General features: G+C 41.3%; 1 protein-coding gene across 1 annotated transcript in view; it reads left to right on the top strand.

The window, feature by feature from the left end:
- The window catches only part of SNTB1 (syntrophin beta 1), a 277,030-nt gene that overhangs the window by 115,132 nt on the left and 149,013 nt on the right, over window positions 1-12,885 (top strand). Inside the window, exon 3 of the mRNA XM_056111087.1 lies at window positions 10,360-10,576. Coding sequence (XP_055967062.1) covers window positions 10,360-10,576 — 217 coding nt within the window. The remainder of the gene's footprint in view (window positions 1-10,359; window positions 10,577-12,885) is intronic.

Raw genomic sequence — 12,885 nt, forward strand, 5'->3', positions numbered from 1 at the left:
GGTTGATCATGACGCAAAAAATTGAAATGGGTTTTTAAAAATATTTTTATAGTCCCCCAAATGAGTGCAGTCATTCTATGTCTGTCCCTCTACACCCAAAGACAGCAGAAATGAAGGCCAGGAGGACTGGTCCATGCTGTGAGGAGGGCAGTTAGGATAGAAAAGGCACCACTATGACAATGATAATTGGGAATGATAAATCTGGACAAGAACTGAGTGCTGGAAGGGGGTAAAGGGACATACACAATAACCTTTCAGTACATGACAGAGAGAGAGAGAGAGAGAGAGAGAGAGAGAGAGAGAGAGAGAGGAGAGGGAGGGAGGGAGGGAGGGAAGGAGGGAGGGAAAAAAAGAGAGGTGTCTGCCATAGAGACAGGCTGTGGTGGGGTGTGGGGGCGGGGGATGGAAACTAGGGACATTGGTAGTGGGAAATTTACACTGGTGAAGGATGGATGTTGGAATATTTTATAACTGAAACCTGATCAGGAACAGCTTTGTAAGTCTATAGCTAATGGTGATTCAAAAAGAGGAAGAAGTGGGTTTGTTTTATTTTGTTCTGTTTTTTATTTCAGCAAAGGTTGTTTCTCAAGGCATCTTGTGATATGGAAATAAGGTCCTTATTCCTATCCCTTGTTGGGCGAGGAATTGAGGTCCTAGGAGATGATATGACTTTGCCAGGGGGTAGAGAACTAGTTAGTGGCAGAGCTGGAACGCTCATCCTGGTCCCTGATTCCCAGGGCCAGTTCTCTTTCCACCTCACCACTGAGCCTCCTGAGAGTTTAGCTGCGGTTTCTAGGAGCTTATATTACTTCTTTCATCATCTTTTTATCTTTTTGGATGATCTTCTCTACCCTTTCTCTCCAAGTGAGCCTTGAAAATGCCATTAAGGGGAAGTCTCTATTGCATTTTGTCAGAAAATCCCACCATCTGCCCTTTCCCAAACTTGGAAGCTTCACCAAAGATCTGAATATCCAGGTTGCTGATCTTCAGCTCATCTGTTTTTCCCTTAACCACATTAGAAAAGGGACAGTTTTATGCATTGAACAGCCTTGTCATTGTGTATCTCATGGCAATTCAATTAAAAAAAAAAAAGAAAGGAAATGGACAGTTTTGTGTTCATGTCACTTAGGGCAATGAAATATTTCCTTTCCTGCCTGTAAATTGGAAACGCTTCTCCCCTCTGTTTTGGTTTTGTTGTCATTATTTTTATTTTAAGATGAAAACATACAACTATCAGAAGGTTTTACAGGCTCCTCAGAAACCAGCCTGGTAGGAGGGATGATTAGATTTGCCTAAAGCATTTCCTCATTAGTAGCCTGTGTGTGCTTTTCCTTTCAAATGTCATCTGGCCGCCCCAACAAAGATTTAATTGTGGCAACTTGGGACCAGAGAGTACACTTGGGCTTTCCTGAATGTTCTTTTCAAATCTTTACAATTGCCTGGCCTCCAAATGAAAAAGGAGAGACATATTGAAAGTGACTTGGGAGAGTATTGGTATGAAGACCACTTCTTACTGCGCTTTCCTCCCTTTTTTTTACAAGTGAAGATTGGAATTTTAATTGCTCAACCACAGTTTTTAATTCAGGATGCTCTGAAAGGGCATAGTTTATTAATTAGGTCTGATTATGAGGCTCCCTGAACTAGGCCTGGCTTCTTCTTGATTGGTTTCAACAGCTCTTTGCCTGAAATTGCTGTCTGTAAGTACATGGAGGTGTAATTATTCAGTCACTAGCTGCTCGGTTCTGCCAGGTTAAACCCTCTATTATGAATACATATCCCAGTGTCTTAAGAGGCATTTATTGAAATGCCATAGTTTAATAGTTCGGGCTGACAAACTCAAGCTCTCTTATGATACAGGCAGTAGACTCTTAATTGGATGTTTTCTCTCAGTACATAAAAATGTTGGCTTAAATACACACACAGACAGACGTACATCCAATTAATTAAAGGGAAGAAGTGTGGGAAACAGCATTGCTTCGTTGTTAAAATCAAGACCACTGGAGTCAAATAGCCTGGGTTTGACTCATGTCTCTAACACTCTAACTTGGACATTTGATTTTCCCTGACTTGCACGTGTCTTTGGTAAGACGGGAGTGATTGTAATGCCTGTATCCTTGGGTGTTGTGTGTTATGAAATCTAGAGTTATCCTCACAGAATCAGGAATGTCTCCTCATGCAAAAGCTGAGAGTTCTCCCCTAACAATTGTCTCTCCATTTGCTAAAATAATAGCTTTACCTCCTCACTCTGTGGGTGAGGATAGGGCTGTTCAGAATTAAGAGTTAAAAAAAAATCTCCTCTTAGACGTGGCCATGTGACTGAGTTCTGACCTGTGATTTGAAGTAGATATAATATGTCAATTTCTGCTAGTAGCTTTAAAAGAAGAAAGATGGTGTAGCCTTCTCGTCTTTGTCTTTCCTACTGATAGGGATTTGGACATGATGGCCAGAACTCAAACAGACATCTTAGGCCATGAGATCATGGGCCTGGGATGGAGACAAGAACAGGAACAGAAGCCTGAAGCCCCGGATATGTCAGAGAGCAGAGTTGCCTGCCCTAGCAGCTATATTATTTAATTCTAGACGTTTGGTCAAAGAAAAACAAACCTCTGTGTTATTAAATACACTGTAATATGAGGCATCTATTGCAGTTAAATCTAGTCTAAAGTACCACCTTCCTTTCTCTGACTTAGATCACACTCATTATTTTGATTGCAGTTTATAGAAGTGTCAGAACATAAAGACAGAAAAAAACCTGAAGAGGTGTCATTGAGTCTCTTTGTTTTTTTTGGACCCACACCAAGAGTGCTTTGGGGCTGTTCTCAACTCAGGCCTTGGAGGTTGATCCTAGTGATGGTTGGGGAACCATGCAGTACCAGGAATTGAGCCAGGGTTGGCCACATGAAATACAAGCACCTTAACCCCTGCACTACTTTCCAGCCCATGTCATAGTCTTGATTTCCTATTATAGACACCTCTTTATATATCCAGACATAACGTTTTCTGCTCTTACTCTTCATGAAGGGAATGCAGATTTGACCTGGGGACCCAGTTGTTGATGGAGGATGGTTCAGCTTGCCAATCGAATTATCCTTGCAATTGATGGCCAAGTCTTAAAGAAATTACTCAGACTATCTTCCAACAATAAAGAAGAGTGTGACCATTACTTCCCCTGTGTGAGAAATTGTGGACCCTTAGAGAAATTCAATGGCAATTTCTATTTCTGTCTTTGTTATACTCGGGGACAAATTTTTCCATTTTTCTGTGCCTCTCAAGAAGAAGGAGCCTAAACAAAGCCGCCTTAATCAGGGTGTTGTTTTTCCTTCAGGACAGATAAAAGGTTCACTGACCTTAGCATATCTTGCTTAGAAACAAAGAAGATAATCTTTTAGTCCTTTTGTTCTGTGAAATTACGAACTTGCTTTTTTGGTGGGAAACATGATCTCTGGACTCATTTAGGAATTTTGCTGAGCCTTCTTTACACAGTTTCTGAATGAAAGAGGTTGATAGCTAAAGCTCATAGAAAAGTGCTCTCATAGAGGTTCTTTTTTTTTGACGTTTCTTTTTTTTTTAATTATTTATTGGATCACTGTGGGAAAAGTTACAAAGCTTTCAGGTTTAGGTCTCAGTCATGCAAATATCAAACACATTTCCCTTTACCAATACTTATTTTTTACCCCGAAGAACCCCAATAAAACCCCACCCCCACCCCTCCCAGTGCCTGCGAGGCAGATGAATTCTAGTTAACACTCTATCTGCTTTGATTAGATTCATTGTTTCAATAAAAGATGCACCACTATTATTTAGGGTTTACCTCCCCCCAAATCAGACATGCTGAAAAAGCATTGTGAAGTGATTTGCTTTCTACAGCTGGGTTCAAGAAGTAAATGTTGGTTTTGGATTTCCGCTATTTTACTTATTAACCCTGGAAGTATTTCTATTGAAAGTCAGATAATTAAGAGATTGGTTTCTGTGCTCTGGAGTCATGGCCGTGCCTGAGAGCTGCTCGTGGGGGGCAACTGGTGACCTCGGTAGGGCGTGAAGGACAGACCGGAACGCCCCCCTTCCCATGAGGTTTTAGTCACTCCCACACCTCCGGCTCATACCTGCTGTCCACAAGGCTCCCACGTGACCGCCATCTTTCTTTCCAGAGAGGAGAGGGCGAATGGGGCAACACCCTTTCCCCTCCGGGCAGACATGATGGCCTGGATTAACGCATAGTCCGTTCACATTTCTGCTCCACGCTGCTGGGTTCTGCATTAAGTCCTTGTGCTGCTGGGGCTGTGGCTGTGCTCCAAACTTAACTCTGATTTTCAGGGAGAAACGTTGAGTGATTTACTTCCCATTGATCACTTTGTATATACAGAGATGTTGCGCAGCCGCATAAGCGGCCGAGCGGTTTGGCGGAAAAGTCCTAGTTCCCGAATTCTCGAGCTATGCTTGTAGAGGCTTCTGGTCACTGGGGTTCCATCTGGGGGAGGTGGGATGCAGCACCTACCCCATCTCGGACTTCCCGGTGATCGCGGCTCTTTTTGGAACCTGGTGTCTTCTCTGGGAGCTGTGGAGCCAGCCCTCCATGTGGCCCTTCTTTGCGGCTGTATGCTGTAAAGATGGCTTCTCATTGAGGTTCTGAGGAAAAACTAATCCATTAAGACTCCTTATAGTCTAGGAGGTGTCTTATATCTGTGTTGATGATATTTTTCAGCCAAATCAAGTTAGGTTTCTTGAATCTGTTGATAAATTTCCATCAGGCAAATTCTTGTCCTTCTCTGCAATATTTTTCCCATTATATTTTCCAGCAATTCCAGTTAAACATATTATACCTTCTCACTTCTTCCACATCTCTTAATCCCTGTTCCATATTTTTAATTCTTTTTGTATTTTTGTGTTACAATTTGTATAATTTCTTCTCATCTAAAATTTATTAATTCCAATCCTCACATGTTTATCAATATTTTAATTCTTGTTTCAGTCAATGATTAGTATATAACAGTATCACTGTTATATTATAAATATAACAATAATATTTATTAAATGCTGTAAGATAATAATTGTTGAATTATTGAAATGTTCTATCTGATTATTTTATCCATATACAATGCTAGGCCAATTTCTTTTTTTTAAGAATACATTTAGTTTTATTAATTTATACTTAAAGTGAAAATAAGTTATACATAAAATGAAAAAAGTTTTCTAGCTCTCCTACGTGTAGTTATGCTCCAATATTGTAAAGAGGTGTATTGAATAGTTTATCATAATTATTTTAATCAGTTTATTTCTTATCAGAAAGTTTTATTTTTTTAATTAATTTATTTTTTTAATAATCTCTGGAGGAAGCTCTCAAATTTTTTGTATTTTTTTTTTTTGAGCGGGAAGGGAAAACACCTGGTGATGCTCAGAGATTTTTCCTGGCTCAGCACTTAGGAATCACTCCTGGAAGGGCTTGGGAGACCATATGGGGTGTCCGGGATTAAAGATGGGTTGAGTATATTCAAGGAAAGTGCTTTATCCACAGTATTAATTACCTCTCTGCCCCCAAGTAGCTCTCAAACTTTTGAGTGTTTGGTGGGGGTGTGGGGGTGGGCTTACCTAGTGGTGTTCAGGCACTACTCCCAGCTTAGTACTTTGGAAGGATTGCTTCTGGCAGGATTTAGGGGACCATTTGGTACTGGGGATTGAACTTAGGGCTCCTTCATGGTCTTGATTTATTTCTTTACACATAGCTAACATACTTTTAATTTTGTAGTCTACGTGAGACTGATGCTACTATCAGTTATTATTATTTTTTTGCTAGGAATACCTTGTTTCCTTATGTATAACTTCTTTTATATATTTAGATTTTTTTCACCCTTGATTTGTTACCTTTAAATGATTCCTTGTGGGTAAAGACACAGAAATAGCAAAATGGGTAGAGTGCTTGCCTGACATGTAGCTGACCCAAGTTGATTCCCTGGCACCACATATGGTTCCTCAAGCTCCATCAGGAGTGATCCCTGAGCACAGAGCCTGGAGTAAGCCCTGAGCACTACCAGGTGTGACCCACACAAATTAAAACAAAACAAAAAAGATGCCTATGGATTCTTTTGCCATCTGGGAGGAAAGAATTACTTTTCTTCAGAAAGGATTTTCATTGGATTAATTTGGTTTGGAGCTCCTTAAGAGATTGACACTGGCACTGTGATGTGTATTTCTTGCCATCTGTCAGAGCAATTAATAGTGCTCTACTTGGTTGGATAAAGCCAAACTAAAGTTTAATAAGAAACTTTGGCAACACGGAGCATTCATTTCTGTTTGGTACATTCTGCTCAGAGGCACCCAAGTGGAAGCAACCAGTTGTATGTGTCTGTATCATTGCACTAAAAATTCAGATTTAACACAAGACCTCCTGTTATCCCCTCCCTCTCTTCCTCCTTTCCTCTCTCCCTTTGTTCTTTCCTTCCTTCTTCCCTCCCTCCCTCCCTTTATTTCCTTCCTTCTCTTCTTTTCCTGGTCTGAGAAACATATTTTTTTAAATTTTGCTTTTTGGGTCACACCCAGTGATGCACAGGGGTTAACTCCTGGCTCTGCACTCAGGAATTACTCCTGGTGGTGTTCGGGGGACCATATGGGATGCTGGGAATTGAACCCAGGTCAGCCATGTGCAGGGCAAATGCCCTACCCGCTGTGCTATTGCTCCAGCCCCAGAAACATATTTTAAACCAAGACCGCGTCCTATTTTCTCTTATGGACAGCCAGGTCCTCACCTCATGGAAAATGACTAATAGAATTTTGACTAAATGAGAGGCAGCAGAGATAGTAGAGCAGGTAGGGAAGTTGCCTTACATGTGACTGACCTGGGTTTGATTCCCTGGCACCACATATGGTGTCCCCCCAGGAGCACAGAGGCAGGAGTAAGCCGTGAATATCATCACGTGTGGCTCAAACACCAGACCAAAATAGTTTTTTCCTCTAAATGAACAACCCTTTTAGTTACCATATCTTATTGATTTATTTTTTTCTCTTTATATTTTTGGTCAGTTAAAATAATTATTTTGTACTGTATACCATTTCTAATGGGGAGTATATTTTAATTCAAAGTAATTGCTATCTATGTCTTTTCTCCTTTATAAATTCCTCCAAATTCTGAACCACATAGAAATGACAACTTAGTAACTGAATTTCCTAACTACAAATAAGTATAATTCTACAAAATAAAACACTAAACAGCTTTCTGGCTTTAACTGAAATTTTTAAAGCAGAAAAATTCAGTATCTTCAATGGGTGACTGTTGTAGCTTTAAATAGTTTTTTAAAAGAAAAAAAAAAGAAAATCTAGTTTTTTTGTATTTATTCTTGTCTATCTGTTGTCCTTTTAAATGTATTCCTCAAAAATAAGGACCAATATCAGATGTTCTTACTCATAAGTCACATATAGAGAACAAAGGAATAGATAATATCAAATGATGACAAACCCTTGGCTTTGGATTACAGAACTGAGATTATCTAGTAGTGAGGGAAGAGGCTGGGCAGGAAGGAAGCCGTGGACAAGAGGTAACAAGGAACAGTGGTGGAGGGTCTTGGACACTTTGCTGATCACGAGATGAGGTCACTGTGTACACTGAAACCATAAATGTTAATGGTTTGTAACCATATTTCCTAATTTAAAAAATATTCCACAAAATACACCTTCCATGAAAATTTTCTCTTTTTCCCTGGCTGTATCCTATACTAACAGGTTTGGCTAAAACTGAAGCCATTTGTTCGTAACTGTATTTATAGGTAAAGTCCTTGGAATCTTCTTTTCAAATGTGCACTGGTACACATGACTTTTCTTTTATCTTGAACTGTGATGTCTGTTTTAATATAGCTAATTGGATCCCAGTATATATACATACATATATGCTTATGTATGTGTGTATACACACATATATATTTTATATATATATATATCATGCATTTGTGTATGTTCGCTCTGATTATTAAATTGTTGTGGACCCAATTTGCCACTCATGTATTTGGATTCATTTTTCCCATGAATTCATCCAGGAACTTTATTCCTATATAAAAGAATGAGCTCATTCTAAAGTAAGTGGGGTTCCCTCGAGGTACAACCTCTATCAGAAAAGTCAGGTAGCAACTCCCCTTAGTGGTACATGTTGAGCCAAGAGTAGTTTTCCAGAGTGGGTGATAGTTTATAGATGAGCTCAGATATAGATGCCTTGGCTGATCGATGGCATCTGGTGGAACTCCAGCAGTACCTGCACTTGTCCCCCAGAATTTGGGGTCGCTTGACTCTGGAATGACATATTGTTTATTTCTGCTGTCCCAGTAAAGTGGCATTCCATCTTGCATAGTGAAAGCACGGGCTTGTGGAATTGAGTCTTCAAAGATCTGAAAGAATGCCTCTTTCACTGCCCTCGTTGCCATGTGCTGTCGTTCATATAACATACAACGGCAGGGACTTAGCCAGATACCACTCTCCAGCCCAGCCTGACACATACTTGCAGCTGAGAGCCAAACTATGAGTGACCGAGAAGGCTATGGAAATTTATTTTGTGTGTTGCAAGGACCTGCTTGCCCTATCAACTAAACACTGCCTAAGGATCAGATTCAAGAATGGGCCCATTCATTGTTTCCTTCATTTCTCTTTGTAGCATTGCAGCTTTGATCTGGGGTCCCCTGCAGGCTTGGTTATGGAGCTCACACAAAAACTTGCTGGTGGTCCTCTCTGAACGTCACTTTCCCTGTGCCGCTCGCAAGTGTGCTCACTCGGGGTCACATCATTTTGTTGTGCTTGTGAACAGTTCAGCTCTGGTACTCTTCAGGGGTCACTGTGATGCTCACACATGTTGCTCACCAGGTTTGGGGTTCAGACATCTTTGCTTGTGGTGGAGCCACACTCCCTCTGTGACAGCATCAGTGTGCCACACACCTTCTGCGATCACGCTTAGCACATGTGCATGAGGCATATAGGGACCACTTGCAAGGCAAGTACTTTGCAACTCAACGGTCCCCCTGCGGTCCCTATCCCTACCCAGAGCTTCTTGCTTCTTTTACTTCTATTTTTTTTTTATTTTTTGGTCACACCCAGAGATGCACAGGACTTACTCCTGTCTCTGCACTCAGGAATTACTTCTGGAGGTGCTTGGGGGACCATATGGGAACCGTATGGGATGCTGGGAATCCAACCCAGGTTGGCCACGTGCAAGGCAAACGCCCTACCCACTGTGCTATCAATCCAGTCCCTGCCCAGAGCTTTTTAAGTTCAGGGCAAACAAGTCAAAGAGAGTTTCAGTCTGATCCACTCTTTTTTTTAACTTTTTATTAGTGAAACACCATGAGGTACAGTTGTAGACTTACAAATTTTTGTGCTTGGGTTTCAGTTATACAATGATCGAGTACCCATCCCTCCACCAGTGCCCATTCTCCACCACCACTACTCTGTTTTTAAACAACCACTTTTTTTTCTTTTTTAATTTTAGGAATAATCTTTGCTTATGGCTAAACATGAAGGTGCTATGAGAGGGATCCTAAGTGAATAGTAAAGGTTATATATCTTTATATCTTGGTTTTTATTTTCCCTCTACAGAGATAACAACTATTAGTATCTTCCTGCATTCCTATGTAGAAATAGTTGTAGATAAACTTGTATAATATACAAAATTTTATATGAAAAGATAGTCTATAAACCACTCTCTCTTGTTTATACTAAGCTAATAGTAGATCCTACAGGACTTTCTATCTCAGTCATCTATATCTATCTCATTTTAAGTGACTATATAACTGTCTTATAATATATTCAATCTTATTTCTTTTTAGTAGGCTTTTAGATTGTTAGTGATTGTTTGTGTTCAGTTTAGTGTTCAGTTCCAACACGCCCCTCCAAATGATTTTGCAGCTACAAGTTTTTTTTCCCCGTTTCAGAATAAATGTCCTCTTTTGTCTTTCTTTGCACATAAATTCTTGCTTCTCAACAGAAAAATGCTGACATGAATGTGGCGACCAGATTCCCTTCATCTCTATTAAGTAATTAGGCCGTTCAGCCAAAGCCAGGCTCGCGTGCACTCTGCCCATTTGTTTCTCAGCCTCTTTCCCAGAATGCATCTTCTAATCAGGGGAAAATAGACCTCATCATTGAAAAGAGCTGCAAGTAATTCTCAAGTTTAGGTCGTCATGCTAGCAAGTTCTAAAACCCACTCGGGCTTCTAAATGAAGTATCAGGATTACTATTTTGGGCAGAACAGAACTCGGAATCTTGCTCCGAATTTAAGAGGTTCCAGCGTTAAGAGCTTGTCTAATTTTGCAGGGTGCAGACGTGCAGTCGGACTTTGCGGAAATCCAGCCCTGCTGTACTTACACGTGCCTCTGTCTCTTTTGCTTCCAGTGAAATACATGCGAGAAGCCACGCCCTATGTGAAAAAAGGCTCCCCAGTCTCTGAGATTGGGTGGGAAACGCCTCCGCCGGAGTCCCCTCGGTTAGGGTCCGGCTCCTCGGAACCCCTGGCTTCGCAATCCTTCTCCTTCCATAAAGATCGGAAAAGCATCCCTCTCAAGATGTGCTTCGTCACCAGGAGTCTGGCCTTGGCTGACCCCGAGAACAGGTAACGTGGCCAGTGGCCTCTGGATCTCAGCAACTCTTTAGCCTCGGAAATTGCAGGGAGGATTTTCCTGGTCTGTGGTCAGAGTCTGGATATGCTTAATGGTTTCCAGAGAATGATCTGGAAGAGGGAACTCGTGTCCTCTCTTCTCTCCTTCTTCCTTTTTTTTTTTTTTTTTGAAAGCACTCATTAAGAATCTGTCCACTGAGCTGTGCTTTTTCTCGAATGGGATCTGATGTGTCTTCCTTGGTCTGGTGTTTTCGATTTGTGTCCTGGGTTACTATTTTGTCATTGTATTACCCAGTTTTTATTTTGAACAAGTTTTTCCAACACAAAAACCCGACTTTTGTCATCTGTAAAATTGAAATAATAAAAAACAAACCGCATTGGGTTGTTAGAATTCAATACGGAAATCTTTGGGAAGTTCTCAGCATGGGAAAACCTCTCATGATTATAAATTATAATACTATTTTTCTTCTTGTTACCTACCAAGAATCAATCCTGCTTTTCTGAATGGCCCTCAGGATGCTCAACTGTGTAATAATACCAGGGTTAGATGTGAGCATCTTATGCTTTACTCTACACCTCTCTTGATATTTGTGAGGAAAAAGAGAAGAGGTAGCTCAGTTGGTAGAGTGGTAGAGTCCCTGTTATGCAAACACAAGGCCTCAAGTTAGGTCCCCAACACCACCCAAGTGCCAAGTACAATCCTTCCAGAAGTGCTGTTTGTGGTGATCCTTGGCCCTAACAAAGTGTGAGCGGTCTCTGACACACTAACACCTGGTATGTGCAAGTACTGTGATTAGTGTGCATGGCCCCAGTCACTGCAACAATAGAGGGAGTATTTTGTAAAGGGAGAGGGAAAGTGATTGGGTATTCCAAGCATGGTGTGTCATTTTCCCAAACTCAGTACTTGAGTCCTCAGGCCATAGAGTAGAAGTCAACCAGTCAACCACAATTTTAAGAACTCCCACCAAGGGGCCAAAGTGGTATTTCAATGGGTAGAGCCTTATACGTGGCCATCCTGGATTCGATCCTCAGCATCTCAATGGTCTCCCGAGCACCACCAGGAGTAATCTCTAAGTTCAGAGCCAGGAGTAACCCCTGAGCATTGCTGGGTGTAGCCCAAAAATAAAGAGAAATTTCACCAGGATGTTCAAATTGTGGTTCTCCTGTACTCCAGAACTCTTATTTTAGTGCATTGTAATAGAAAACGTGTGTTTTTGGAAGAAGGGAAGAGCATTGAGTCCAGCCAATAAACCGGGATGCTGAGTGACCTTTGCATGCACATTAAATGCTAAAAATAGGAGCAGCTCTACTGGCCTGATTCATTCCATGTGTGGGAGGGACAGCTTCAGCCCACACGAATAGGAATTGATCAACTCTGCTCAGATTTGTGGATGGGCAGAGACCTACAGGAATAGGAGCATAGAGAAAGTGTCCCCTTTGGCTCACAGCTCAATGCTGATTTGTTCTCCACCCAGGGTTTTGCTCTAAGGAAACTGCCAGGGCTCCGACTTGGTCAGCTGTGCCATCTACCCACTCTGCATGTCCTCCCAATGTCATCTTATATCTGCCCAGGGACTCTGGCAAGAGAGATCCATCAAGTATCACAAAAGCTGTCTAAGGCAGGCTGATGGGAAGGAGGAGAAATTCTTCTGTGAGCCATGCCCACTCCTTGACATTCCATTTCTTCTCACTTTCTGCTCACTTTCTGGGCCTGCAGGTGTTTCCAGTTACTCTTGCGTTTCCTATTCCCTGACCTCTTCCCCATCCAGTCCAATGAGTTGGTTTTCCAAGGAATCCAAGGTCTCTGGTTTTTCCATCTGATGGGTTCATGATGTTTAAATGTTACTGTCTTGTGTCAGGAATTATGCTAATTCCTTCAGACTAGAGAATGCAAAGTGGCAGCCCACAGGTATAATCAACTAAAGATGGGGTATTTTGCTTATTTAATGGCCTTCCTGGGTTTTAAAGACATTTAAATACTTGGCTGTATTCAATGTTGGGAAATTTCACGTTAGGCAGCCAGAACTTTGCTCTTCTAGAAAAACTGGAAGATCTGATAATTTGGTAAGGTGTATGCTTCCATAGGCAGGTCTTATATCTACAGAAGCTCAGGAGAGATGTCATTTTTTTTTAATTGAGCCACTGTGAGATACACAGTTACAAAGCTGTTCACTATTGTGTTTCAGTCATACAATGTTACAACATCTATCCCTCCACTAGTGTACATTTTTATCACCAATGTTCCAAATTTCTCTCCCGCCTACCCTCACTCCACCCACCACCACCCCACAGCCTGCCTCTAT

Source organism: Sorex fumeus, unplaced genomic scaffold (genome assembly GCF_029834395.1).
Source record: "Sorex fumeus unplaced genomic scaffold, SorFum_2.1 ptg000002l, whole genome shotgun sequence".
In the NCBI taxonomy this organism is placed as follows: Eukaryota; Metazoa; Chordata; class Mammalia; order Eulipotyphla; family Soricidae; genus Sorex; species Sorex fumeus.